Below are 24,551 nucleotides of genomic sequence, written 5' to 3'. Positions count from 1 at the left end.
CCCAATCCACTCTGTCCAACATCATAGGTAGACTGGCCTTGCAGTAAAAGTCATTGTGTTCCCAAAGCCTCATGAGTAAGTGAGTGTTTTAAAGGTGAATGTGGCCCTAAGTAAGCCAGGGGGGAAAAGTCAGAGTACACCGCTTGTAAAAATAATCACCTCACCTGAGCAGTCAGTGGCACAGTGGATAGAGCATCAACCTGGGATGTTGAGGACCCAGGTTTGAAACCCTGAGGTCACCAGCTTGGGCACGGGCTCATCGGCTTGAGCGTGGGGTTGCCAGCTTGAGCAAGGAGCCCCTGGCTTGGCGGGTGGCCCCCAGTCAAGGCACGTACAAGAAGTAATCAATGAACAACTAAGGTGCTGCAACTACAAGTTGATGCTTCTCCTCTCTCTCCCTTCCTGTCTGTCTCTGTCTCTCGCTAATAAAAATCACTTGATCAATTAGTTCTGTAAGTGTAGATTTTTGCGAATCCTTTGCTTACACCCGGGGTGGCAGATGTACCCGAGTGGGACGGGACAGTCCTGTCTCGGTGGGGAAAGGAGGGCGCTGGGACTGTGTTGAAGAACAGCAGTGTTCAGTTTGCCCAGTGGAGGGGCTCTGTGTGCGTCCGGCAGGCCTGGACCTGTAGTGCAAGGGTGGTCTGCCCGTCTGGCGACACCCGCAGGGCAGTGGGGGGTGCCTCACCATGTAGGTCACTGTGGCCACCTCGTAGATGACGGCCTGGGCAGAGAGGTCCAGCGTGCTGATCAGGCCTGCGGGAGACCGGGAGGTGAGCCCATGGCCCGGGGACCAGCTAAGGGACCCTGGGCTGACAGAACACCCCCTCCGCTTCGGAGGCCGAAGGGTAAACGATTTTGAAGGGCAGATTCGCAGCCAAAACAAAACAAAACAGAAGACGTTCCTGCTTGGCCCTCCGGGAAACAAACCCTGCCCAGCTGTGCGGGACTCTCCTGACGGGGGTGGGGTCTGTCGCCGGGCGTGTCTTTCAAGCTGATCTCAAGCCCTGGTGGGAGTGAGAAGGGAACCGCACCAGCGTCAGGAAACCCAGGTCTCAGCTCTGCCCCTGGACAGATTCTGGAGTCCCTTGTTCTTGGGGGCCTGGCTTTCCTGCCCGTGAACCGGGGGTGGGGAGGGGTGGGGGCAAGGGCTGGACGAGAAGGTCTCCCGGGCGACCCCAGCACTGGCTACATGCTTCTCTGGCCGTTTGGACCGCGCTGCGAGCTCTGATGAGCACACCTGCCCCAGGGGAGGGCCCGGGACCCGCCACACCTTGCACACTCAGGCAGGAGTCCCTTCAACCTCCCACTGACTGACGCGACCCTCCACTGGGCACTGGGGCGCTCGGTGCCAGGGCGGTGCTGGGATCCCAACACAGAACGATCGGGTGTCCTGGGGGCTCTCAAACTGAGGGGGAGACTGGGGGCTCTCAGACTGAGGGGAGACTGGGGGCTCTCAGACTGAGGGGGAGACTGGGGTCTCCTGGGGGCTCTCAGACTGAGGGGACACTGGGGTGTCCTGGGGGCTCTCAGACTGAGGGGGAGACAGGGGTGTCCTGGGGGCTCTCAGACTGAGGGGAGACTCGGGTGTCCTGGGGGCTCACAGACTGAGGGGGAGACTGGGGTCTCCTGGGGGCTCACAGACTGAGGGGGAGACTCGGGTGTCTTGGGGGCTCTCAGACTGAGGGGGAGACTGGGGTCTCCTGGAGGCTCTCAGACTGAGGGGGAGACTGGGGTGTCCTGGGGGCTCTCAGACTGAGGGGGACACTGGGGTCTCCTGGGGGCTCTCAGACTGAGGGGAGACTCGGGTGTCCTGGGGGCTCTCAGACTGAGGGGAGACTGGGGTCTCCTGGGGGCTCTCAGACTGAGGGGAGACTGGGGTCTCTGGGGGCTCTCAGACTGAGGGGGACACTGGGGTCTCCTGGGGGCTCTCAGACTGAGGGGGAGACTGGGGTCTACTGGGGGCTCACAGACTGAGGGGGAGACGGGGGTCTCCTGGGGGCTCTCAGACTGAGGGGGAGACTGGGGTCTCCTGGGGGCTCTCAGACTGAGGGGGAGACTGGGGGCTCACAGACTGAGGTGGAGACTGGGGTCTCTGGGGGCTCACAGACTGAGGGGGAGACTAGGGTCTCCTGGGGGCTCTCAGACTGAGGGGGAGACTGGGGTCTCTGGGGGCTCTCAGACTGAGGGGGAGACTGGGGTCTCCTGGGGGCTCTCAGACTGAGGGGAGACTGGGGTCTCCTGGGGGCTCTCAGACTGAGGGGGAGACTGGGGTCTCCTGGGGGCTCACAGACTGAGGTGGAGACTCTGGTGTCCTGGGGGCTCACAGACTGAGGGGGAGACTGGGGTGTCCTGGGGGCTCTCAGACTGAGGGGGAGACTGGGGTGTCCTGGGGGCTCACAGACTGAGGGGGAGACTGGGGTCTCCTGGGGGCTCACAGACTGAGGGGGAGACTCGGGTGTCCTGGGGGCTCTCAGACTGAGGGGGAGACTGGGGTGTCCTGGGGGCTCTCAGACTGAGGGGGACACTGGGGTCTCCTGGGGGCTCTCAGACTGAGGGGAGACTCGGGTGTCCTGGGGGCTCTCAGACTGAGGGGAGACTGGGGTCTCCTGGGGGCTCTCAGACTGAGGGCAGACTGGGGTCTCCTGGGGGCTCTCAGACTGAGGGGGACACTGGGGTCTCCTGGGGGTTCTCAGACTGAGGGGGAGACTGGGGTCTGCTGGGGGCTCACAGACTGAGGGGGAGACGGGGGTGTCCTGGGGGCTCACAGACTGAGGGGGAGACTGGGGTCTCCTGGGGGCTCTCAGACTGAGGGGGAGACTGGGGTCTCCTGGGGGCTCACAGACTGAGGGGGAGACTGGGGTCTCCTGGGGGCTCTCAGACTGAGGGGGAGACTGGGGTCTCCTGGGGGCTCTCAGACTGAGGGGGAGACTCGGGTGTCCTGGGGGCTCTCAGACTGAGGGGGAGACTGGGGGCTCTCAGACTGAGGGGGAGACTGGGGTCTCCTGGGGGCTCTCAGACTGAGGGGACACTGGGGTCTCCTGGGGGCTCTCAGACTGAGGGGGAGACTGGGGTCTCCTGGGGGCTCTCAGACTGAGGGGGAGACTGGGGTGTCCTGGGGGCTCACAGACTGAGGTGGAGACTGGGGTCTCCTGGGGGTTCTCAGACTGAGGGGGAGACTGGGGTCTCCTGGGGGCTCACAGACTGAGGGGGAGACTGGGGTCTCCTGGGGGTTCTCAGACTGAGGGGGAGACTGGGGTCTCCTGGGGGCTCTCAGACTGAGGGGGAGACTGGGGTGTCCTGGGGGCTCTCAGACTGAGGGGGAGACTGGGGTCTCCTGGGGGCTCTCAGACTGAGGGGGAGACTGGGGTCTCCTGGGGGCTCACAGACTGAAGGGGACACTGGGGTCTCCTGGGGGCTCTCAGACTGAGGGGAGACTCGGGTGTCCTGGGGGCTCTCAGACTGAGGGGGAGACTGGGGGCTCTCAGACTGAGGGGGAGACTGGGGTCTCCTGGGGGCTCTCAGACTGAGGGGAGACTGGGGTCTCTGGGGGCTCTCAGACTGAGGGGGACACTGGGGTCTCCTGGGGGCTCTCAGACTGAGGGGGAGACTGGGGTCTACTGGGGGGTCACAGACTGAGGGGGAGACGGGGGTGTCCCGGGGGCTCACAGACTGAGGGGAGACTCGGGTGTCCCGGGGGCTCTCAGACTGAGGGGGAGACTGGGGTCTCCCGGGGGCTCTCAGACTGAGGGGAGACTGGGGTCTCCCGGGGGCTCTCAGACTGAGGGGACACTGGGGTCTCCCGGGGGCTCTCAGACTGAGGGGGAGACTGGGGTGTCCCGGGGGCTCTCAGACTGAGGGGGAGACTGGGGTCTCCCGGGGGCTCTCAGACTGAGGGGGACACTGGGGTCCCTGGGGGCTCTCAGACTGAGGGGGAGACTGGGGTCTCTGGGGGCTCACAGACTGAGGGGGAGACTAGGGTCTCCTGGGGGCTCTCAGACTGAGGGGGAGACTGGGGTCTCTGGGGGCTCTCAGACTGAGGGGGAGACTGGGGTCTCCTGGGGGCTCACAGACTGAGGGGGCGACTGGGGTCTCTGGGGGCTCTCAGACTGAGGGGGAGACTGGGGTCTACTGGGGGCTCACAGACTGAGGGGGAGACGGGGGTGTCCTGGGGGCTCTCAGACTGAGGGGGAGACTGGGGTCTCCTGGGGTCTCTCAGACTGAGGGGGAGACTGGGGTCTCCTGGGGGCTCTCAGACTGAGGGGGAGACTGGGGTCTCCTGGGGGCTCTCAGACTGAGGGGGAGACTGGGGTCTCCTGGGGGCTCACAGACTGAGGGGGAGACTGGGGGCTCCTGGGGGCTCTCAGACTGAGGGGGAGACTGGGGTCTCCTGGGGGCTCTCAGACTGAGGGGAGACTCGGGTGTCCTGGGGGCTCTCAGACTGAGAGGGAGACTGGGGGCTCTCAGACTGAGGGGGAGACTGGGGTCTCCTGGGGGCTCTCAGACTGAGGGGGAGACTGGGGTCTCCTGGGGGCTCTCAGACTGAGGGGGAGACTGGGGTGTCCTGGGGGCTCTCAGACTGAGGGGGAGACTGGGGTGTCCTGGGGGCTCACAGACTGAGGTGGAGACTGGGGTCTTCTGGGGGCTCTCAGACTGAGGGGGAGACTGGGGTGTCCTGGGGGCTCTCAGACTGAGGGGGACACTGGGGTCTCCTGGGGGCTCTCAGACTGAGGGGAGACTCGGGTGTCCTGGGGGCTCTCAGACTGAGGGGGAGACTGGGGTCTCCTGGGGGTTCTCAGACTTAGGGGGAGACTGGGGTGTCCCGGGGGCTCTCAGACTGAGGGGGAGACTGGGGTGTCCCGGGGGCTCTCAGACTGAGGGGAGACTGGGGTCTCTGGGCGCTCTCAGACTGAGGGGGACACTGGGGTCTCCTGGGGGCTCTCAGACTGAGGGGGAGACTGGGGTCTCCTGGGGGCTCACAGACTGAGGGGGAGACGGGGGTGTCCTGGGGGCTCACAGACTGAGGGGAGACTCTGGTGTCCTGGGGGCTCTCAGACTGAGGGGGACACTGGGGTCTCCCGGGGGCTCTCAGACTGAGGGGGAGACTGGGGTGTCCCGGGGGCTCTCAGACTGAGGGGGAGACTGGGGTCTCCCGGGGGCTCTCAGACTGAGGGGGAGACTGGGGTCTCCCGGGGGCTCTCAGACTGAGGGGAGACTGGGGTCTCTGGGGGCTCTCAGACTGAGGGGAGATGAGAGAACAGCTGACTTAGCCCAGGCCGGGCTGCTGAGCTCTTGATCCCGGAGGGCCGGGGTCCTCGCTGAGTGAGCCGCCCTCTGGTCCTCCCGCCCCCTCAGCCCCCCTTTCCCATACCTGTGAGGAAGCTCCCGATCTCGTAGGCCCACCACTCCATGCACAGCATGAGCATGCTGGGGACGGCCAGGTGGAAGAAGGGGCCCCAGTCCTGCAGGCACTGGACGGACCAGCCTAGGAGCAGAAGTCCGGAGAGCGGAGCAGCAGGCCTCCGCCCTGTGTGCCCACCCTGTGCCAGGAGCCCCCGAGGACCCTGTGTGCCCACCCTGTGCCCGGAGCCCCCGAGGGCCCTGTGTGCCCACCCTGTGCCCGGAGCCCCCGAGGGCCCTGTGTGCCCACCCTGTGCCAGGAGCCCCCGAGGGCCTCGGGCTCTGTCCACTCCTGGGCTCAGCTCTGCTGGTCCAGACACTTGGTATTTTACACCAGGCGTGCCAGCTGGTCCAGGGCTGGTGGGGGGAGTGAGGGTGGGTGTGGAGGAGGGTGTAGGGACAGGGCGCCAGCTCACCTAGCCAGCTCCATGGGCAGCTCAGGGTGGGACCCTCAGGCACGGGTTCCCTCTCTGGCTGAGACACCACAGGCACTTGGGCAAGTACCCTACCCTTTCTGGGCTCTGTTTTCTCATCTGAAAATTTGAGTTCTTATCTTTGTCCTGCCTCCCAGAGGGATTGTTGGAAGGATGGCATGAGGTCAAGGATGCAAAAGGGGCCCTGGCCAGTTGGCTCAGCAGTAGAGTGTTCACATGGCGTGTGGAAGTCCTGGGTTCGATTCCCGATCAGGCACACAGGAGAGGCACCCATCTGCTTCTCCATCCTTCTCCCTCCTACTCTCTTTCTCTGTCTCTCTCTCTCCTCTTTCTCTTTCCTCCCACAGCCATGGCTCGAATGCTTTGAGCAAGTTGGCCCCAGGTGCCTTGCCTCAGGTGCTGAAATAGCTCAGTTGCTAAGCAACAGAACAGTGGCCCAAGACAGGCAGAGCATCTCCCCCTAGTGGGTTTGCCAGTTGGATCCCTGTGAGGCACATGCGGGAGTCTGTCTCTGCCTCCCTGCCTCTCAGTTAATAAATTTAAAAAAGGGGGGGTGCAAAGGATGAGTAGGGAAGACACGGCTGTGCAGGCTTGGAAAGGGGTACCGGCCACACCCCCTGAATGAGGCCTGGGGGCCCCAGAGCTGTTCTTGAAATGACTGGAAATGGAACCCATGGGCTACAAGTTAGGTTTCAGGAGGCAGGAAAGCTTGGAACCTGAAGCCTGAGGTAGACAGGCATGGGGTTCGAGTCCGTCTTTGGCATTTTGTGGAAATCCCTGAACCTCTCTGTCTCAATTTCCTCCGTGTAAATAAAATAGGAATAATAGTGTTGGGAAGTTAAATGGAGGTCAGGAATATCGGGCGCTCAGCCCACGGCTAACACCCAGGATTTTACCTGTGTTGTTACCATTACTCTAACCGCCATCCCGAGATCACAGAGCCAGTGGGATGCTCCCTGGGCCTGTCTCCACTGGGGCTCTGCACTGGGGCACAGGGTGTGAGGGGGCCCCGGGGCGTTGGGGTGGGAGTCCCGAGGGGTGGGGCAGAGGGAAGGGGGCCCTGGGGGGAAACAGGCAGGGTGGGGATGGAGCTCCCCACACAGGGCCCCAGCTGGGCATCTCTCCCTCCGGTGCCAGGCTGGGGGCCCACCTGACGCTCGCCCACACAGCCCCCCCAAAAGCAGGGCACCCTCCTCACCTGCCCACGTCTCCAGATACAACTTTCTCAGCACGATGTAGAAGAGGAGGAAGACGGCCTGAGCAAACTGGGAGATGGTGTTGGCGTAGGCAGAACCCCTGGGACGGGAGAGAGAGCCGGCGGGAGCCAATGGCCCGCTCTGACCCCGGGGAGGAGGGCGCTCCCCTGTGGAAGCCGGCAAGAAACGCAGGGGGGACCGGCAGGCTCGCTGAGCAACTCCATCCACGCCGAGCCATCAGTGGGCTGCTGGCCCTGTCACCACGCTGTTCTGCCTGGTCCTCACTCTTGCAGGAAGGGGCAGGGGCAGGGGTAGGGAGTCGCCCCCGAAGCCCCCCAGCCTCACCTGACCCCCAGGCTCAGCACGGAAACCAGGATGTAGTTGCCCAAGCCGTTGACGCAGTTGCCCACGACACCACTGAGGACCTGGGGCCAGATGATTCCCTAAAATGAATGAAAACCGTCGTTGCTGTGGGTGGGCAGGACCAAGGGTGTGTGGACAGGTGTGGGCACATCCTGGGGTGGGAAAGAGGCTGGGAAATGCGGCTCATCGCTGGCCCGGTCCTGGGGACCAGGACAGAGCACTGCAGACGGACGGACACTGCAGACTACGGACGCGGCAGAGGGAAGAAGCCCCGGGCGCCCCTTCCCACTGGCACAGGGCAGTGTGCTGGCCACCCCTCCAGCCAGGGACCGGTACCTGATTTTGCAAATATTTTGCCAGCAGGTTGTAAAGAAAAGCCACCTGTATAAAGTAGAACACACGCATACACACAAATAAACTACTGAAAACTCGCATAGACACTAACAGACATTTCTTAGGTATCTGAATTTGGGGGCAATTGCTTCACCAAAGTAGGTCTGGGACCAACAGGGAGGCTCCAGGCGGATGTGTGCTCTGGTCCTGCATGTGGCTCTGCCTTGGTGGGGGACAGGCAGGCGGGGAACGGTGGCTCTGCAAGAGAGCCCCCGCCAGCAGGCTGGCGTGAGAGGCAGAGCACCGGGCCGGGGTGCTGGCTGCCCACCCAGGCCTTCCATCTGCCCAGGGGCCTGTGCCCAGGACACACCGGGGCCCAAATCCACAGGTTGTGACCACCCTAGGCCCTGGCGTTGCTTCCTGGAGACAAGAAACTGAAGGGAGGGCCCTGGCCAGTTGGCTCAGTGGTAGAGTGTTGGCCCACCATGTGGAAGTCCTGGGTTCGATTCCCGGCCAGGGCACACAGGAGAAGCGCCCATCTGCTTCTCCACCCCTCCCCCTCTCCTTCCTTTCTGTCTCTCTCTTCCCCTCCCGCAGCCGAGGCTCCATTGGAGCAAAGTTGGCCCGGGCGCTGGGGATGGCTCTGTGGCCTCTGCCCCAGGCGCTAGATGGCTCTGATTGTGGCAGAGCGACACCCCAGATGGACAGAGCATCGCCCCCTGGTGGGCATGCCAGGTGGATCCCAGTCAGGCGCATGTGGGAGTCCGTCTCTGCCTCCCTGCTTCTCACTTCGGAAAAATACAAAAATAAAATTAAAAGAAAGAAAAGAAAAAGAAACTGAAGGGAGTGGCCCTGGACTAAGGGCGTGGCAGGAACTAAGCATGCTGGCCACCAGCGCCCTCTGCTGAGCAAGTTAAGGTCCCATGGAAGAGGGCGGGGCCTTCTGTGTGTGTGTGTGTGAGAGAGAGAGAGAGAGAGAGAGAGAGAGATTGGGGGCACTGCCACTGCTCTTTCGGTCCCTTGTTAGAGCGTGGCCCAGGGCCTGTGCCTTCCTGCCACACCCCTGCCTTAGCCCCTTCTGCATTTTTAGCGTAGCTCGGTGACTAAGGACATGGGAGCTAGAACTACTCTGCCTGAGTTCAGACACTGGCTCTGCTTCTTAGGAGCTGCGTGATTCTAGGCAAATACAGAATCTCTCTTGCTTGTTTCCCTCTTTCATGAAGGGGATGATAACGTGTATTTAATATTTACATATACATATACATATACATGTATCGGCAAAGCGCTTACTAAAGAGCGTCTGGCATAGCGAAGCTTTCCAAATGTCAGGTAAGCATTCTGTTAGAGTTATTGTTGCTAATGAAATTTTGCAGCTGCATTTTGTGGGAGGGACTTGCTTTCTTTGATGAAGGAGTTGCACCAGAGACAACGTGACAGGATGTCTCTCCTGGCCCTGGCACAACGGCCCGGCTTGCCGAGATCAGATCTTGCCGGTCTGAAGAACCCAAGAACGGTTTCTGTAGGGAAGCGCCAGCCTTTTCAGGTGGCTCCGTGACGCACCTGACTGGGCCCCGATGGGGTCACGGCACTGACCTTTCCTTTCCGTGTGGGCGTGGCCGCCAGAGTCCACCCTGCAGGACCTGGGTGGGCTTCAAAGCATTCTGAGGTCACCTGGCCCATTCCCTTCCCAGCTTTCTGCTGAAGAACTCCACCCCCTGGTGCCACAGAGGATGAAGGGGTGTGGCACTTCCAGAGACGGGAAGACACCCCAGCCGGGGAGGCCATCCCCCATACAGAACTGCCAGGCAGTAAGCAGCACGTGTCGCTAAGTGTCAGCCAATCTGATAGTGTAGCAGAGGCTCCCAGAGTGGACATACAGACCACTGGGTCAGGCCAGCACTCTCAGGAGCTGACCTCAGGGGACACACTGATTGTTTAGTACTTAGTGGAATTCATGGAGACAGTAATCAGTCCTAGAAAAAGTCTGTCAGATCGATTCAAGTCTTACACAGAAGAACAGAGACCACAAAAGGGTTCAAAGAGAATATAAGAAATGTAATAGAATCTTAATAAGGGTTAAGTGTTTTTAAGTTTATCAAACACAGATACAACCAAGGATAGGATTTTATGGATGTGGGACAGATATATTAAAAATTCTTTAAGTCAACTGTATCAAAAAGTTACAAAGCAAGTGGCAAACTAAAAAACATTTGCAACATATATGGCAAAAGGTTAAAAACTATTATTTCACAGGAGTTATAATTAGAAAAAGATAAACCCACTACAATAAGCAAAGGGTATAAACAATTCACAGAGGAAAAACAAATGATCAATAACTACCTGGAAAAAAATGTTCAGCTTCATTGGCAATAAAATACATGTTAACACAATTTATTTCTAATTGGGAAGATATTGAATAATACTCTGCTGAGGAGAATGTCGCTAGGGAAAAATTGGTACAAATTGACATCAAAAACCATTGGCAGCCTGACCTGTGGTGGCGCAGTGGATAAAGCATCAACCTGGAAACACTGAGGTCGCCGGTTCAAAACCCTGGCTTGCCTGGTCAAGGCACATATGGGAGTTGATGCTTCCAGCTCCTCCCCCTTCTCTCTCTCTCTCTCTCTCTCTCTCTTTCACTCTCTCTCCCCCCCTAAAATGAATAAATAAATAAATAAAAATTTTAAAAAAAAACAAAAACCATTGGCAGAGTAACTCCATAATGCGTCTTAAGGAAATCGTTACAAATGTTCACCAAGTTTTTTTTATAAGGATTTTTATCACATCTATTCCTAATAGTAAATATTGCAAGCAACCTAAATGTCTAACCTATAGGGAATGGGTTACTAAATTACAGCACAGTGGGATACTATAAAGCTTTTGAAATGGCTATTGTGGGAAGCTATTTTACCATCTCCAAAGACTAATGACATAGTTGAAAGGGAAAAAGTGGGTTATAACACCATCTACACACACTGGCCTCATTTCAGCTAATTGTGTGTGTGTGTGTGTGTGTGGTTTCTGTGAATAGAGATACTCCTGGAAAGAGAGCTCTCGGTTCTCTCTGGGTAATAAGATTGTAGGTGCTTTGCAATTTTTATTCCCTCGGCTTTCTACAATTTCTTCAATAAATCGTTTTCTAATCAGAAAAATATGTTCTGTTACTTTTTTTTTTTTTTTTAAGTTCCACCTGCACCGCCCACTCGGCCATCCTCGCTGCACAGTGGGAAGTGTCTGTGGGGCCGGTGTGCTTCCCCAGCATGCTGGGGGACCGGGGGGGGGGAGGCCAAAAGCCAGAATCTGGGAGCGCCCACGTCCACCCCCCTGCAGACTCAGCAGACCGGGGCACTCACCGGAAGCGCGGGCATGAAAATCAGCACGTAGTCCTGGGTGAGCCTGCAAGAGAGCCAGAGGCTTCAGAGCTGTCCAGGCTGCGCCCTCCTAAACTGGGGACATGCTGGACACCCCTGGTGTGAGGAGAGGCTTCCCAGGCCCAGCAGATCTCCCCTAAGGTCTCCACTAAGGCAAGCGACACGTCAGTAGTTGGGGGTGCTGCTACCACATGCCAGGAAGGAGCCAGAGGGGAATCCATGGACCCACCCACAGGGGCCTCATCACTAAGGAACTTAAGTTTGGAGTGATATGTAGTTTGTAAGGGGTTAAAATAAAGGGGTTTTTCTTATCAAAAATCAACCAAATCTGGCCCTGGTCGGTAGGCTCAGGAGTGTCAGCCAGGTGTCCTGGATTTGATTTCTGGTCAGGGCACACAGGAAAGGTACCCATCTGCTTCTCTACTCCTCCCCCTCTCGCTTCTCTCTCTCTCTCTCTCCCCCCCCTCCTCTCCTCTCCTCCTGCAGCCATGGCTTGATTGGAGCGAGTTGGCCCCAGTTGCTGAGAATGGCTCCATGGCTTCTGCCTCAGGCATTAAGAAGATAGGCACCCCAGATAGGCAGAGTATCGCCCCCTAGTGGGCTTGCCGGGTGGATCCCAGTCGGGGTGCATGTGGGAGTCTGTCTCTGCCTCCCCTCCTCTCACTGAATAGAAAAAATAAATTAAAAAAAAAAGAAAAAGAAAAAAAAGAACCAAATCAAGTGCACATAGTTTAAAATGAAGAAGGTACTTCTATGAGGGCATGTGTCTAAAATGAATTATAAACTGTGTGATTCATCAGAAAATTGGTTCAGTCCTCTTTCTCCTTTTTGGAATACAGGGTACTGCACACTTTGAAGTTCCAACTGGTGCTGGGACACCAACACAGTAACATGCAACTCCCTTCTTTTTTTTTCTCTTTCCTCTTAAATGAAAATTGGGCATTTGTCCGCCCCCTACTGGTCACAGCTGGAGCAGCATGCAAACGCCTAACCTGGAACCGCCCCCAGAGGAAGAAGCTACCCTTGTGACCCAGAAAATCACGGGGCCTGGAGCGGGGGTGGTGGTGGGGGACTTCTGTAGTCCAGCAGGAGCCCAGTGGTACCTGGACACTTCGGGGTCCTGCTTGAAGAGCCGCAGGATCTGCTGGGTGTTGAGGAACAGCGCCCAGCAGGGGAAGCAGCAGAGCAGCAGCACCAGCGTGCCCCTCTGCAGGATGACCCCCATGTGCTTCTTGTTGGGGCTGCCGTAGCTCTGAAAAACAGCCCCCCCCCCACTGTGCTCGGCACCTCCTCTGTCCCTGGGTGAGCTCAGCCAGTGTGCCAGCTTGCCAGTGATACTGGTGCCGTGGGCTGGCCCCACGTGCAAAGGCACCGCCCAGTGTGCCCGGTAGCAGACACTGGGCACCCTTAGGTACAGCCTGGCGGGGCGGGGCGGGGGGTGGGGCTCCCTCTGCGGGGCGGGGCTTCCGCCGGCTCGCAGAATTATAATAGCAGCTATTTGCTGAGCACCAGCCTTGTGCCCAGTTCCTCAGGAGCACCGCGGGTGAGGAAGGCGTTATCTCCCACATCACAGCTGGGGCGAGGGGGGCTCTGAGAGTGTCTGCCAAGTCACCCTGCCAGTAAGGGGCAGCCAGGGCTGAACCCGGGACCCCAGGTCCGCGGTAAGCTCAGACTCTGGGGTAACTGAGCCCCCACCGGGCTCTGGGACCCCAACGACAGGGGTCCCATCAGTGCACCTCAGCTTTCCACATACAGGGACAGGAGACTGTCTCCACCCCTCTCCTCCCAGGACCTTCTTGTCTGTCTGTCCAGTCTCTTTCAAAGAGGGGGGGTCTGGTTTCCTGATAGCACTTGGTCCTTAGTAGGTGGGTGGGGGAGGTGGAGGCAGCTGCCCCCCCTACCAGGTCTGTTTGACAGGACCTCCAGCTCCAGGAAGCACTGAGGGGCCTTTGGGGGCCCCCTCCCCCCACCATCTCAGCAGCAGTCGAGGGTCCCTCTCTGCCCCCTGCCCGGCCCCGGGAGCCCCACCAACCTGGGACATCAAGGTATCGCACGCCGAGGAGAAGCCCAGGCCTACGGAGACTCCGCAGACGTTGACAACCTGAAGCCACACACAGAAGAGAACACAGGGCCGGTCAGGTGGGGGCGGGGGACACAGGGCCGGTCAGCTGGGGGCCAGGGAGGGGGGCCAATGACAAACTGAAGCCACACACAGGAGAGAACACAGGGCCGGTCAGGTGGGGGCCGGGGACACAGGGCCGGTCAAGTGGGGGCGGGGGACACAGGGCCGGTCAGGTGGGGGCCGGGGACACAGGGCTGGTCAGGTGGGGGCCGGGGAGGGGGGCCAATGACAACCTGAAGCCACACACAGGAGAGAACACAGGGCCGGTCAGCTGGGGGCCGGGGAGGGGGGCCAATGACAAACTGAAGCCACACACAGGAGAGAACACAGGGCCGGTCAGCTGGGGGCCGGGGAGGGGGGCCAATGACAAACTGAAGCCACACACAGGAGAGAACATAGGGCCGGTCAGGTGGGGGCCGGGGAAGGGGGCCAATGACAAACTGAAGCCACACACAGGAGAGAACACAGGGCCGGTCAGCTGGGGGCCGGGGAGGGGAGCCAATGACAAACTGAAGCCACACACAGGAGAGAACACAGGGCCGGTCAGGTGGGGGCCGGGGAGGGGGGCCAATGACAAACTGAAGCCACACACAGGAGAGAACACGGGGCCGGTCAGGTGGGGGCGGGGGACACAGGGCCGGTCAGGTGGGGGCGGGGGACACAGGGCCGGTCAGGTGGGGGCCGGGGAGGGGGGCCAATGACAAACTGAAGCCACACACAGGAGAAAACACAGGGCTGGTCAGGTGGGGGCCGAGGAGGGGGGCCCCCCGCACGTGGGGCGAGGCCACCCAGCAGCAGCTCTGAGGACCAGCTGAGCCAGACGTCCCTCCAGGTGGGCCCTGCCCACAGGCGCTGGGTCCCCTCCCACGAGGGCCTGAGGTCCGCGCTGTGCGGGCAGCCACCGGCCACTACTCACGGCCACGGAGAGCGCCGCAGACGCCAGCTCCACCTTGCCCAGGTGCCCGCAGAACGCCGAGCTCACGATGTAGATCATGAAGGACAGCAGCTGGAACAGGAACTGGGGGTGGCGGCCGGGGTCAAGGGCGCCCCTCAGCCTCGCCCCGGCCTGCCAGCGCCCCCACCGCGGCCGCGCAGCCCGCACTACCTCCGGTGACCTGTGGAGAACCCTCACAGCCACCCGGCAAACTGCCCACGCCAGCGGGAACAAGCGTGAGTCGGAGGCTGACCCAGCAGCCAGGCCTGGGGCCATCGGGGGGGGCACCCAGGGTCCCCTCGGGCGATGGTCTCCTTGCCTCGAAGTGCAGGAATGCACAGGAATCACCCAGCACAGAGCCCGGATGGGGACAGCTGAACTCAAGCATTCCATCCTGCTACTGATGTTTTTATACTCACTGGGCCAGCCCACATGTCAACCACCACCACCACCACCACCACAACCAAAGGAAGCGTCAAATCCACCAAAATCTTAGCAATGGCTATGCCCAGGCGGTGGGATGAGAGGTGAATTTCTTTTTCCTTTCTGACTTATTTTGTCTGCAAGTTTTACAAGGAGCACCTATTAACTCTTGTGGGGGAAAAAATGTATCTAAAGCCGTTTCTTTTGGCAAATAAAAAGGGCAGAGGACCCCCTCTTCCCAGCAAGTGCTTCTCTGGGAAGATCTGTTGGCTTCTTTTGGGGGGGGGGGATTGGGAGGCCTCCTGTAAGCTGATGACCTACAAGAGCAGCCTGCACTCCCAAGAAGCTTTATTTTATAGTGCAGAGAGCAAAGCCATTTGCAAAACAAAGAGATCTCTGATACAAAGTCACATTTCTGAAATATACCAGGAATTCTCCCAAGAGTGCAGAAAAACCCCCACCATGCATAACATCCTGACTTCACAAAACAAAGGGTAAAAAGAAAATTGCCTTTAGCACGCGAAGAATACGGGGAATGGGACGAGTAGAAACAATCAGCATCGCAGCCACCATGGAGGTGTGGGATCTGTTGGCTGCTTGTGCACGAATGGCTCTCACTTGTCATCGTGACGTCCTTCCTTCAACCCAGACTTTCCGTGGGTTTCCGAAGAGAAGGGACCTGTTCCTGCGGAGTGTGGCCGGGCCCCATGGCTACCCCTGGCACTAAGGACAGCCGTCTTGCTGTCACCCGTTCTGGGCAGCAGGATCAGCATGGGAACTGTCTGGGGAAGGGTTGTGAGCAGCCCCTGGTCGTGCTGGGACACCCGCTGGCTCCTGGGCTCCCGGGCCCCTCACCACCCAGCCTCCTTACCAGGGGTCCAGACAGGACAAAGAGCTTCCAGGCCTCGGCCCTGAAGCCGACAGGGACCAGTCTGCAGAGGGCAGGGCAGCGACCCCCTTGGTCCAGGGGAACTGTGTCCTGAGGGTCGCCCATTCCCAGCTGCGGCCACCCTGCACGCCTGAGCGGTCCTCCAGCCGGCCGCGGCCAGGCAGCCTCTCGAGTCACCTTGAAGCCTGGCTAATGAGTAAGGGGAGGGAGGAGGCTCTGGCTCGGAGGAGACTTGTGGGATAGGCTGTGCCTTCCTGGGCAGCCCGCTGGCCCCGGCCCCAGGGAGGGACAGGACAGAGCCCCGAACACCTGGCGGTCACCCAGGCGGATGCTTGTGGGGGGCAGTGCAGCGGTTTGCTGGGCCTGGGGTGGGTGGACCGGGATGCTGGGAGGCTTACCGTGGGCATGATTGTGCCCAGACAGCTCCCACATCCCAGAGGAAGAAGCGGGTGTGCAGAGAGCGAAGCGGCAGGCTCCACTTCTGCGCAGCAAAGCCTGGAAGACGCTGACCCCGGAGGGTCAGGTGGAGGGGACGGGAGCCTGAGGCCAGGAGCTGAGGCCAGGACCCAGGACCCCTGGGAAGACCCCAGGCCTCCCCTTCGGCAGCAACCTTGGAGGCCAGGAGACCCGGTTCGCCCAGTCAGCCCACCACTCCTGCCGTCCGTTCTGCCCAGGGAAGCTGTCGCCAGGCTCCTTCCTGGCCCAGCCGGTCTGTCCTGTCTCCTCTCCATGCCGGGCTGGACTGCAGCCCACCAAGGGCAAGCCGGGCAGGGAAAGACCGAGGGGCGCTCACAACTGCCACCTCACGTGGCTCCACCGGGGTGGGCTTTGAGGTGAGGGGGGCCAGCAGGGTTTGCAGGCAGGACAGCTGGCCCTGGGACCGGGCTCCATGCCGCTGCCCCAAATGCCCATCTGGGTGCCCTCTTCCTAGCCCCTGTAGCAGCGAGGGAGTGACCAGAAGATCCATGCATACCCTTCCCCACCTTCACACACAACCTCCTTCCTTTACATACAGAATTCTGAAATGTGGCCATGGCCGATTGGCTCAGTAGTAGAGCATCAGCCCAGCGTGTGGATGTCCTGGGTTCGATTCCCAGTCAGAACACACAGGAGAAGTGCCCATCTGCTTCTCCACTCCTCCCCAACCCCTTCCCCTCTCGCTTTTCTCCTTCTCCTCCTGCAGCCATGGCTCGATTGGAGCAAGTTGGCACTAGAAGCTGAGGATGGCTCCATGGCCTCTGCCTCAGGCACTAAGAAGAGCTCAGTTGCTGAGCAATGGAGCAATGGCCCCAGATGGGCAAAAATTGCCCTTTACTGGGCATGCCAGTTGGATCCTGGTCAGGTTGCATACAGGAGTCTGCCTCTGCCTTCTCTCTTCTCACTGAATAAAAAAATAAATAAATAAAGAATTCCAAAATGTCCCCCTGGTCGTGGCACCCAGGTTACCTGGGCGATGTGTATTCCCTCATTCTGCCAAGCTCCTGCTGAAATATTCTACAACCTGTGCACCTCCTGCTCAGTACGTTTATCCCCGACAAAGAGAAGAGAGAAGACATTTCACTACCACTGTGACTGTAGTTAGTCTTTTTGACGCAGAAAGGAAGGGATGCAGGTTGAAGGCTACTCTGGTTACAAGGTCGTGGCTCAGATTTAAAACGTCACTCCTCCCACGCCTTTTCCACGTCCTTCTCGTCTTTGGCCAGTTCTCGGCTGGTTTGGCTTCCTCTTCTGAGCAGGTGACTGAGAAACCTACCTGCCTTGGCCCTGGGGGACCTGAGCCTTGGTGGCCTCTGTCACTCCCACCGGGCCGGGCATCCAAAGGCTGGCCTGGTGGCCGTGGGTGCTTATTCTCGGCCGGGCGGGCGGGCGTGCCGCTGAGAGTGTCGCTCGCTGCACGCACCCCTCCTCCTCCTCCTCCTCCGGGACCTTTCTGCACCCCATGGGCACCCCAGGGGCACCTCATAGGTGGTAGCTGTCCTGGGAGCGCAGGCCAGGAGCACCCCTGTCGAGCCCCAGCTAGAGAGTTACAGACGTCACTTCTGCCTGGTGCCACTGGCCACCGTGAAATGCTGCGGGTGAGCCCAGACCTCACTGGAGAGGAGACCGCTCCCCTTCCTGACGGGGGACGTGGGGGGTTGGGGGGACCCCCCAGCTTCTGTGACCCACAGACACACTCACTTGCCCACTTGGCGCTGCCTCTGTTCTCGCGACTCCCGCCCACCTCATTCCCGGTGCCTTGGGCCTGAAGGAGGGCAGAGCGGATGGGGTCTTCTGCCCTGCTGGCGAGGGGGCTGGGGGCCACACCAGGAAGCAGGACCCAGTATACAACGTTGCTGTGGACCGTTAATGGCAAAAAGCCATTATAGATTTGAGGCTTGGCAGGGGGCTAAGTTCTCCCCCCTCCATCTCCTTATTTGGCTTTGATGCTGAGTATCTGCACCCACTCCACTTGCTTCCTTGGGTTGCAGGAAGCAATATACATGCCCTTCCTCTGACTCTGTTTGTTTCAGATGTTTGTAAATTTCACTCATGTATCCTGTTTTTGCCTTGGGAGAGTTCCTGTCTTAGCCTTTGATGTGCAACTTTGTATCAGGGTCCTTGATTTGCATAGGTCTATATAATAAAGTGAACTGGGGCTGTGGGGCACTCAGATGCTGCCCGGCAGTTTGAGGAGTCCTCCCGGTCCCATCGGTTTTGTTCTGACAAAGTATGTTTCCTTAATTCCGCACCGTTATTTGGGGCCGCGCTGGTCCGCGGCACAAGGTCCTGGGAAGGGCAGGAGAGGGGAAAGGGGAGCAGATGGTCACTGCAAGACCTTCCCGCCAGCGCAGCTTGGAGTTAAGGAGGTTTCCAACCACAGAGGCAGCCTTCCTGGGCAGCTGGTCACTGTGCTGGCAGCCTCACTGTGCCCCGAGGCCCTTGAGCGCACCCGCAGCGCTCAGTAACAGAGAAGGAACAGGGAACCGGGCCAGCAGCCACTGACTTAGACAAATCTGAAGCCCCAGCAACCTCGAGGGTGCTTCTGGCTCCCCGCTGGCCGCAGAGCAGCCGCCGCGGACGCTGTCTGCAGGGGCAAGTCCGGCAGCCCCAGGGTCAGTCCTGCTGCGGGGGCACAGGGGACGGTGGGCGTGGCCCGCAGGCCTGCCCTCAGGTGTGTGGTTGCCCAGGGTCCCGCCAGGCGCTGCTGGAGCCAGCCAGGGTCTCTGTGACCTCGGTTACTTGTTAATTCTGTGAACTCTGACTGGCTGGTCACGCTTCACCAGCAGGGGCCATGGCGTTTCCCCTTTGCACCCCCCCTGAGCCCTGCACCCCCCACCCCACCCCCACTCCCTGCCACCCAGACCTGCTGACTTCGGGATTCCAACATGGGAAAATGTGTTCTGAGGTTAGAAAACAGTGACTCTAGCCTTGGAAACCTAACAGCCTTCTGCAGGGCCCCTGGCTGCCTTCTGCCCTCCAGGTGGCATCCCTCTTCCCGTCCTGGTGGACGTGGCCCGTGCCCGGCCCCCAGCTAGTCACAGTTAACCCCCAGCCTTACCACGCACTGTGGGCAAGGGCTGGGCATGGGACGCGTCCGTGCCCTCCTCTCCGGGCTGACGGTGAGATTCCACGCTTAATCCTCCTTACTTCCCCGCGCCCCAGCCTCCGGAAATCATTTCCACACGCCGTCGCTGTCACCCCGCCTGGAGTTTTCACGGGCCGACCCTGCTACTGACTTGTCACAAATACCCCCCACTTGTTGGTGTCTGCTCTGCGGGAAACGAACCCCTCCTCCCCTGCTTTCTCCCCCCGAGCTCCCACGAGGGAAGGCTCCCTGCCAGCTCTGCGCACCACCACCCGTCAGGCTGTTACCTGCCTCAGCTGCGTGCAGCCTCCCCACCGGCTGTTCCCCTTCACCAACCTTCTGGCCTCCCCGCAGCCTCCTCACGCAGGGCCTCTGTCTCTGGCCTCCCTGCTCCCGGCCGGCGTGATGCCAACCCAGTTCCTGGAGAGGTTGCCTGCATGCCCGCCCCGGTCGGAGGGCAGGCTCCTCGCTGTGGGCGCTGTGGGCTCCCTGCTCCCGGCTGGCGTGATGCCGACCCAGTTCCTGGAGAGGTTGCCTGCATGCCTGCCCCGGTCGGAGGGCAGGCTCCTCGCTGTGGGCGCTGTGGGCGCTGTGGGCTCCCTGCTCCTGGGCGCTGTGGGCTCCCTGCTCCCGGCCGGCGTGATGCCGACCCAGTTCCTGGAGAGGTTGCCTGCATGCCCGCCCGGGTCGGAGAGCAGGCTCCTCGCTGTGGGTGCCACTGATGCTCACTTCATAAAAAAAAGAGGCATTCTGTGTTCATCTTGTCTTTCTGTTCCGTGTTTCTGACACCTTGGCAGCCTGGAGGCCTTGCTGACCCTGAGGGGACCGACCCTCCCAGGGCTAGCCAATTCCTCGATACACAAACAGCTTCACACCGATCGATCGTATGCACGCTGAGCATCCCAGGCATTCACACCCCAACACCTCCTCCGTGAGCTTGCAGACCCACGCCATTGTCTGTCCGCCCTAACCACCCCCGGCCAGATGCCAGACAGCTGGGACACCCTGTGCCTCAGAGCCAGCCAGAACTGTCCAAGCTAGCCAGCCTTACCCCTGCTTAGCCGGCCTCATCCCCTGCTTCTCTGGCTCACGTCTCCTCTCCTGACCAGCCGGGTGCTTCCCGAGGACCCCCAGTGCCACAGAGGGCTCCCTCCTGTTGGGAACTTTGTGTAAGAAACTTATCTTTTCAGTAGCCATGTCTCCTGATCTGTTGCCCTTGCTATACCTGAATAATATAAATAATAATAATAATAAAACCCTACATTTCAAAACAGTCTGGAAAAGGGTAGGAAAACCTTCCTGACTCAGACCCAGAGTGTGGGACCAGCAGAGTCTGGGGGGCCACCTCCTCCTGGGAGGCAGCCTAGGTTGTGTGCTTTTCTGTAAGAAGGCTGTCCGTCAATACGGAGTTAAAGAGAGGGAAAGAAATAGCTGTCTGGGCCCGCGTCAGACTAATTACGTCAGAACTTCTGGGGTGGGACCTGGGTAGCGGCATTTTTTTTTTTTTTTTTAAGTTTACCAGGTGATTCTAAAATGAAGTCAAGGTTTAGAACTGCTGGTTCAACCCCAAATTTAGTAATTCCATCTGAAGTTGGTTGAGAAACTTCTGGGAAGGTTATCTTATTCCCCAAAGGGTCCCAGACAAGCATTTGAATATGGATGTTTTCTATGGGTCTAGCAATCCTTGGTTTGGCCAGTCTGCTCTTAAATTGGCCATTCCAGTTCACAAAGAATCCGCAACGTGGCGGCCCCAACGAGATAGACCGTGTAAGACCCCTCCTCACGGAGTGGGCTGCAGCAGACGTTGGTAGCTGGCCAGCCTCCGGCAGTGCCGTTTGGAAACTGAATTTGGCTGATTCGAAACATTTGGAGTCTCAAGACTCCTGACCACTACAGGACAGGAAGAAGTTGCCTCTCTTTAAAAACACGCTGTAATTCAGACCGGCCTTGGGAGCAGATGGCCTGGATTACCGAGGTGGCCTGGGGGTGCCCAGCTGGGTTAGCACGTGGAGCCAGGCAGTGGCCACACGTGGACCCGCCCCCCCTCCCGTGCCCTTGGATCCCGCCCGCCCAGCTGGAGAAGGTGGTCCTGTGTGCCTTGCGACCCTCGGACCGTCCATCCCCGGCTGAACCAACCCGATGCCCTCTCCCAGGCCTTGGCCTGCAAGCCCAGACGAACCCAGGCGCTGGAGGACTGAGGAAGCAGAGGCGGCCAGTTTGCAAGGCGGACGGGGAGAGCTGGCCCCAGGGAGAGGCCAGAGATGAGACTCCCCCGAGATGGGTCGCTGCATCACCCATCCAGCCAGCCATGTGGGGGGGTTTTAGTTTGTTTTTCCATCGTGTTTCCATTTCTGGTCACTACGTTGCCTGCCTGTTGCTTTTCCCAGTGAGACGATGCTTCAGCCTACTTCTGCATTTTTTTTTTTACTCGAAATGGGGGGGGGGGTCTGTTCCTTGCAGCCGCTCAACCCCACGCAGTGTGGTCCTGCCCGGGGTCTGCACTCCCTGTCTCCCGCCCCCACCCAGACTGCGTGTCTTCACTCTGACCACACAGAGCAAAGCAGACCCTAGGCTCCGGGGCCTGCACGTGGGTCCTGCTAGGTCGAAGGGAGACCGCCCACCCGGAAAGGGGGAGGGAGGGTGCTTCCAGCCCGCCTCGTATGTACCTCCCCTTGTATGTTCTTCATAAATCACCCGAATTCTCACCCAAGGGTGTCCTTTTAAGGAACCCAACTTAAGACCACCTGATACGTTGTTACAATGGCTTCCCTTGTTTCTTTTAAGAGCATGCCTTTCTGTGGCTCCAGATAAGAGCTCTGCTAAGACGATGATGTTGGGCAGACCCAGGTGTGAATTCCACCCCTCCTCACCGTCAGGGGCATCACCTCACCAATCAGGTCATAGACCAGCCTGGGAAGCACACTGACCCCTCCCCACTTCCGTGGGGCAGCTGGTTGGACGCAGCTCAAGTAAGTGTTTAATTAAATTAACCCTTTGAGTAGCACAGACGTTCCTGTACGTCCTCACTCAAAGGGTTAACGAAAAACTCGCTACTCAAAGGGTTAAACAGGAATTCCCTAGAGTGAGGTGTTTCTGATTCCTTAACCACGAGGTCAGCAAACCAAAACCTAACCCTATAAATGCCACAAGGGTAAGAAATTTAAACCCGGGGGCAACCAAACACAAACAAGCAACGAGCATTTCCAGGTAAGGAAAAGGCTTAAGGGGCAGCCCATCAAGGGTTCTTTTCCTTTGTTCCTGCCCCACCATGTCCTTTGTTCCTGCCCCCGCCCCCACCATGAGTCTCTTTCCCGGCTCCGGGCGGGGGCGGGGGCGAGGGCGGGGGGTGGGGGGGTGGGGGGGTGGGGGGGTGGGGGGGGTGGGGTGGGGTGTTGTCCTAATCCATTCTGGTTGGTGCTGCCTGATTCGAACAGATCTTTGCTCGGATAACTTCTTAAAATTTCTGTTAAGCTTCCAAAAAATGTGACGGCCTTAAGGAGTGGTGAGGTTACTGACATACAGTGCTCCTAATCTAAGGGAAACAATGTATAGCAGTTTGCAATATATATGCAAGAAGGAAGAAGAAATATATACTACAGGGTAAAAGGTAGGAACACATCTTACCAGGGAGAAAAATGAAAGCAGAAGGCATTTCTAATAATAGAATGAAGACAATAATCAAGTGAAAGTATATTTTAAAACATTTTTAAATAAAATTTTTTTTTTGCCTGACCAAGTGGTGGCACAATGGAGAAATAGAGTGTCGACCTGGGATGTTGAGGACTCAGGTTTGAAACCTCAAGGTCCCAGCTTGAGCATAGGCTCACCAGCTTGAGCTCAGCGTTGCCAGCTTGAGCGTGGGATCATAGACATGAGCCCAAGGTCGCTAGCTTGAGCCCAAGGTCGCTGGCTTGAGCCAGGGGTCTCTCTCCCTTGTGCTAATACACACACACACACACACACACACACACACGAAAATCTCATATTAGTACAAGAAGTAAATGAACTATAAGCCCTGGCTGAGTGGCTCAGTTGGTTAGTGCTGTTCCAGTACACCAGGGTTGCAGGGTCAGTCCCCAGTCAGGATACGTACACGAATCAACCACTGAACGCATTAATAAGTGGAATAATAAGTTGATGTTTCTCTCTCTCTCTCTTAAAAAAACATGGCTGAATATAATATATACGGAAGTACCTGGAGCATTGTAGACATTTAACGGATAATAGGGTCTTTTTTTTTTTTTTTTTTTTTTTCATTTTTTTCTTAAGCTGGAAACAGGGAGATACAGTCAGACAGACTCCCGCATGCGCCCGACCCGGATCCACCCGGCACGCCCACCAGGGGTGACGCTCTGCCCACCAGGGGGCGATGCTCTGCCCATCCTGGGCGTCGCCATGTTGCGACCAGAGCCACTCTAGCGCCTGAGGCAGAGGCCACAGAGCCATCCCCAGCGCCCAGGCCATCCTTGCTCCAAAGGAGCCTTGGCTGCGGGAGGGGAAGAGAGAGACAGAGAAGAAAGCGCGGTGGAGGGGTGGAGAAGCAAATGGGCGTTTCTCCTGTGTGCCCTGGCCGGGAATCGAACCCGGGTCCTCCACACGCTAGGCCGACGCTCTACCGCTGAGCCAACCGGCCAGGGCTTAGGGTCTTTTTTTCTTCCTTAAATTCTGGTCCTTGACTCCTGATGTTTTAAAGATATAGACCAGCAATTTTCAACTAGTGTGGCACAGGAATTTTTTAAAAATCTGATATCCGGCCCTGGCCGGTTGGCTCAGTGGTGGAGCGTCGGCCTGGCGTGCGGGGGACCCGGGTTCGATTCCCGGCCAGGGCACATAGGAGAAGCGCCCATTTGCTTCTCCACCCCCCCTCCTTCCTCTCTGTCTCTCTCTTCCCTTCCCGCAGCCGAGGCTCCATTGGAGCAGGGATGGCCCGGGCGCTGGGGATGGCTCCTTGGCCTCTGCCCCAGTCGCTAGAGTGGCTCTGGTCGGGCGGAGTGATGCCCCGGAGGGGCAGAGCCTTGCCCTTGGTGGGCATGCCGGGTGGATCCCAGTCGGGCACATGCGGGAGTCTGTCTGACTGTATCTCCCCGTTTCCAGCTTCAGAAAAATAAAAAAAAATAAATAAATCTGATATCCTACTACTTAGTCAGGGGCAGTGACCCTGTTCCCCTTAGATTTTCCAATGAAAAGATGACAACAGCCAACAGAACAAAAGTCGTCCAGTGTAGATGAATCAAAATTATACCTATTTTTTATTTTTGTCAGGTCAGCAAAAAATAATTTGTAAATGCTGAATTTTATGAGTTTTATAGAATTTTAATGAGTTTATGTGTGTTGTGAAATAAAAAAAAAATTGAAAATCACTGGTATAGACTAGAAAAAAAAGAACTAATGTATGAACAGCCCAGACTTGACCTTTATGCCCACAAACACTGCGGAAGTTCTCAGGGTTCTTTTCCTGAGCATGTTAAAGTCTCTGCACAACAAATTCTGTTGTGCAACAAATCTTTTTGAAGAAGGAGGA

At 58.3% G+C, this 24,551-nt stretch overlaps 1 protein-coding gene and 1 non-coding gene across 3 annotated transcripts in view; one reads left to right on the top strand and one right to left on the bottom strand.

Annotated features, from left to right (window-relative positions):
* Positions 1 to 18,181, bottom strand: part of SLC47A2 (solute carrier family 47 member 2) — a 30,454-nt gene extending 12,273 nt beyond the window's left edge. The window contains exons 1-10 of one of the 2 annotated variants that reach the window (XM_066264379.1): positions 15,448 to 18,181; positions 14,136 to 14,237; positions 13,130 to 13,198; positions 12,201 to 12,349; positions 11,080 to 11,122; positions 7,730 to 7,774; positions 7,376 to 7,473; positions 7,033 to 7,130; positions 5,372 to 5,485; positions 689 to 756 (exon numbers count right to left, since the gene is read on the bottom strand). In XM_066264379.1, coding sequence (XP_066120476.1) covers positions 689 to 756; positions 5,372 to 5,485; positions 7,033 to 7,130; positions 7,376 to 7,473; positions 7,730 to 7,774; positions 11,080 to 11,122; positions 12,201 to 12,349; positions 13,130 to 13,198; positions 14,136 to 14,237; positions 15,448 to 15,570 — 909 coding nt within the window. In that variant the 5' untranslated portion in view covers positions 15,571 to 18,181. The other variant, XM_066264378.1, reaches the window with a different exon arrangement.
* Positions 8,172 to 8,247, top strand: TRNAG-ACC (transfer RNA glycine (anticodon ACC)). Its single transcript has one exon. It is a non-coding gene; the product is annotated as a tRNA-Gly (tRNA).
* Positions 18,182 to 24,551: the final 6,370 nt, after the last annotated feature.

This window comes from Saccopteryx bilineata, chromosome 2 (assembly GCF_036850765.1).
Source record: "Saccopteryx bilineata isolate mSacBil1 chromosome 2, mSacBil1_pri_phased_curated, whole genome shotgun sequence".
In the NCBI taxonomy this organism is placed as follows: domain Eukaryota; kingdom Metazoa; phylum Chordata; class Mammalia; order Chiroptera; family Emballonuridae; genus Saccopteryx; species Saccopteryx bilineata.
This window is presented reverse-complemented; position numbering and strand designations above follow the sequence as displayed.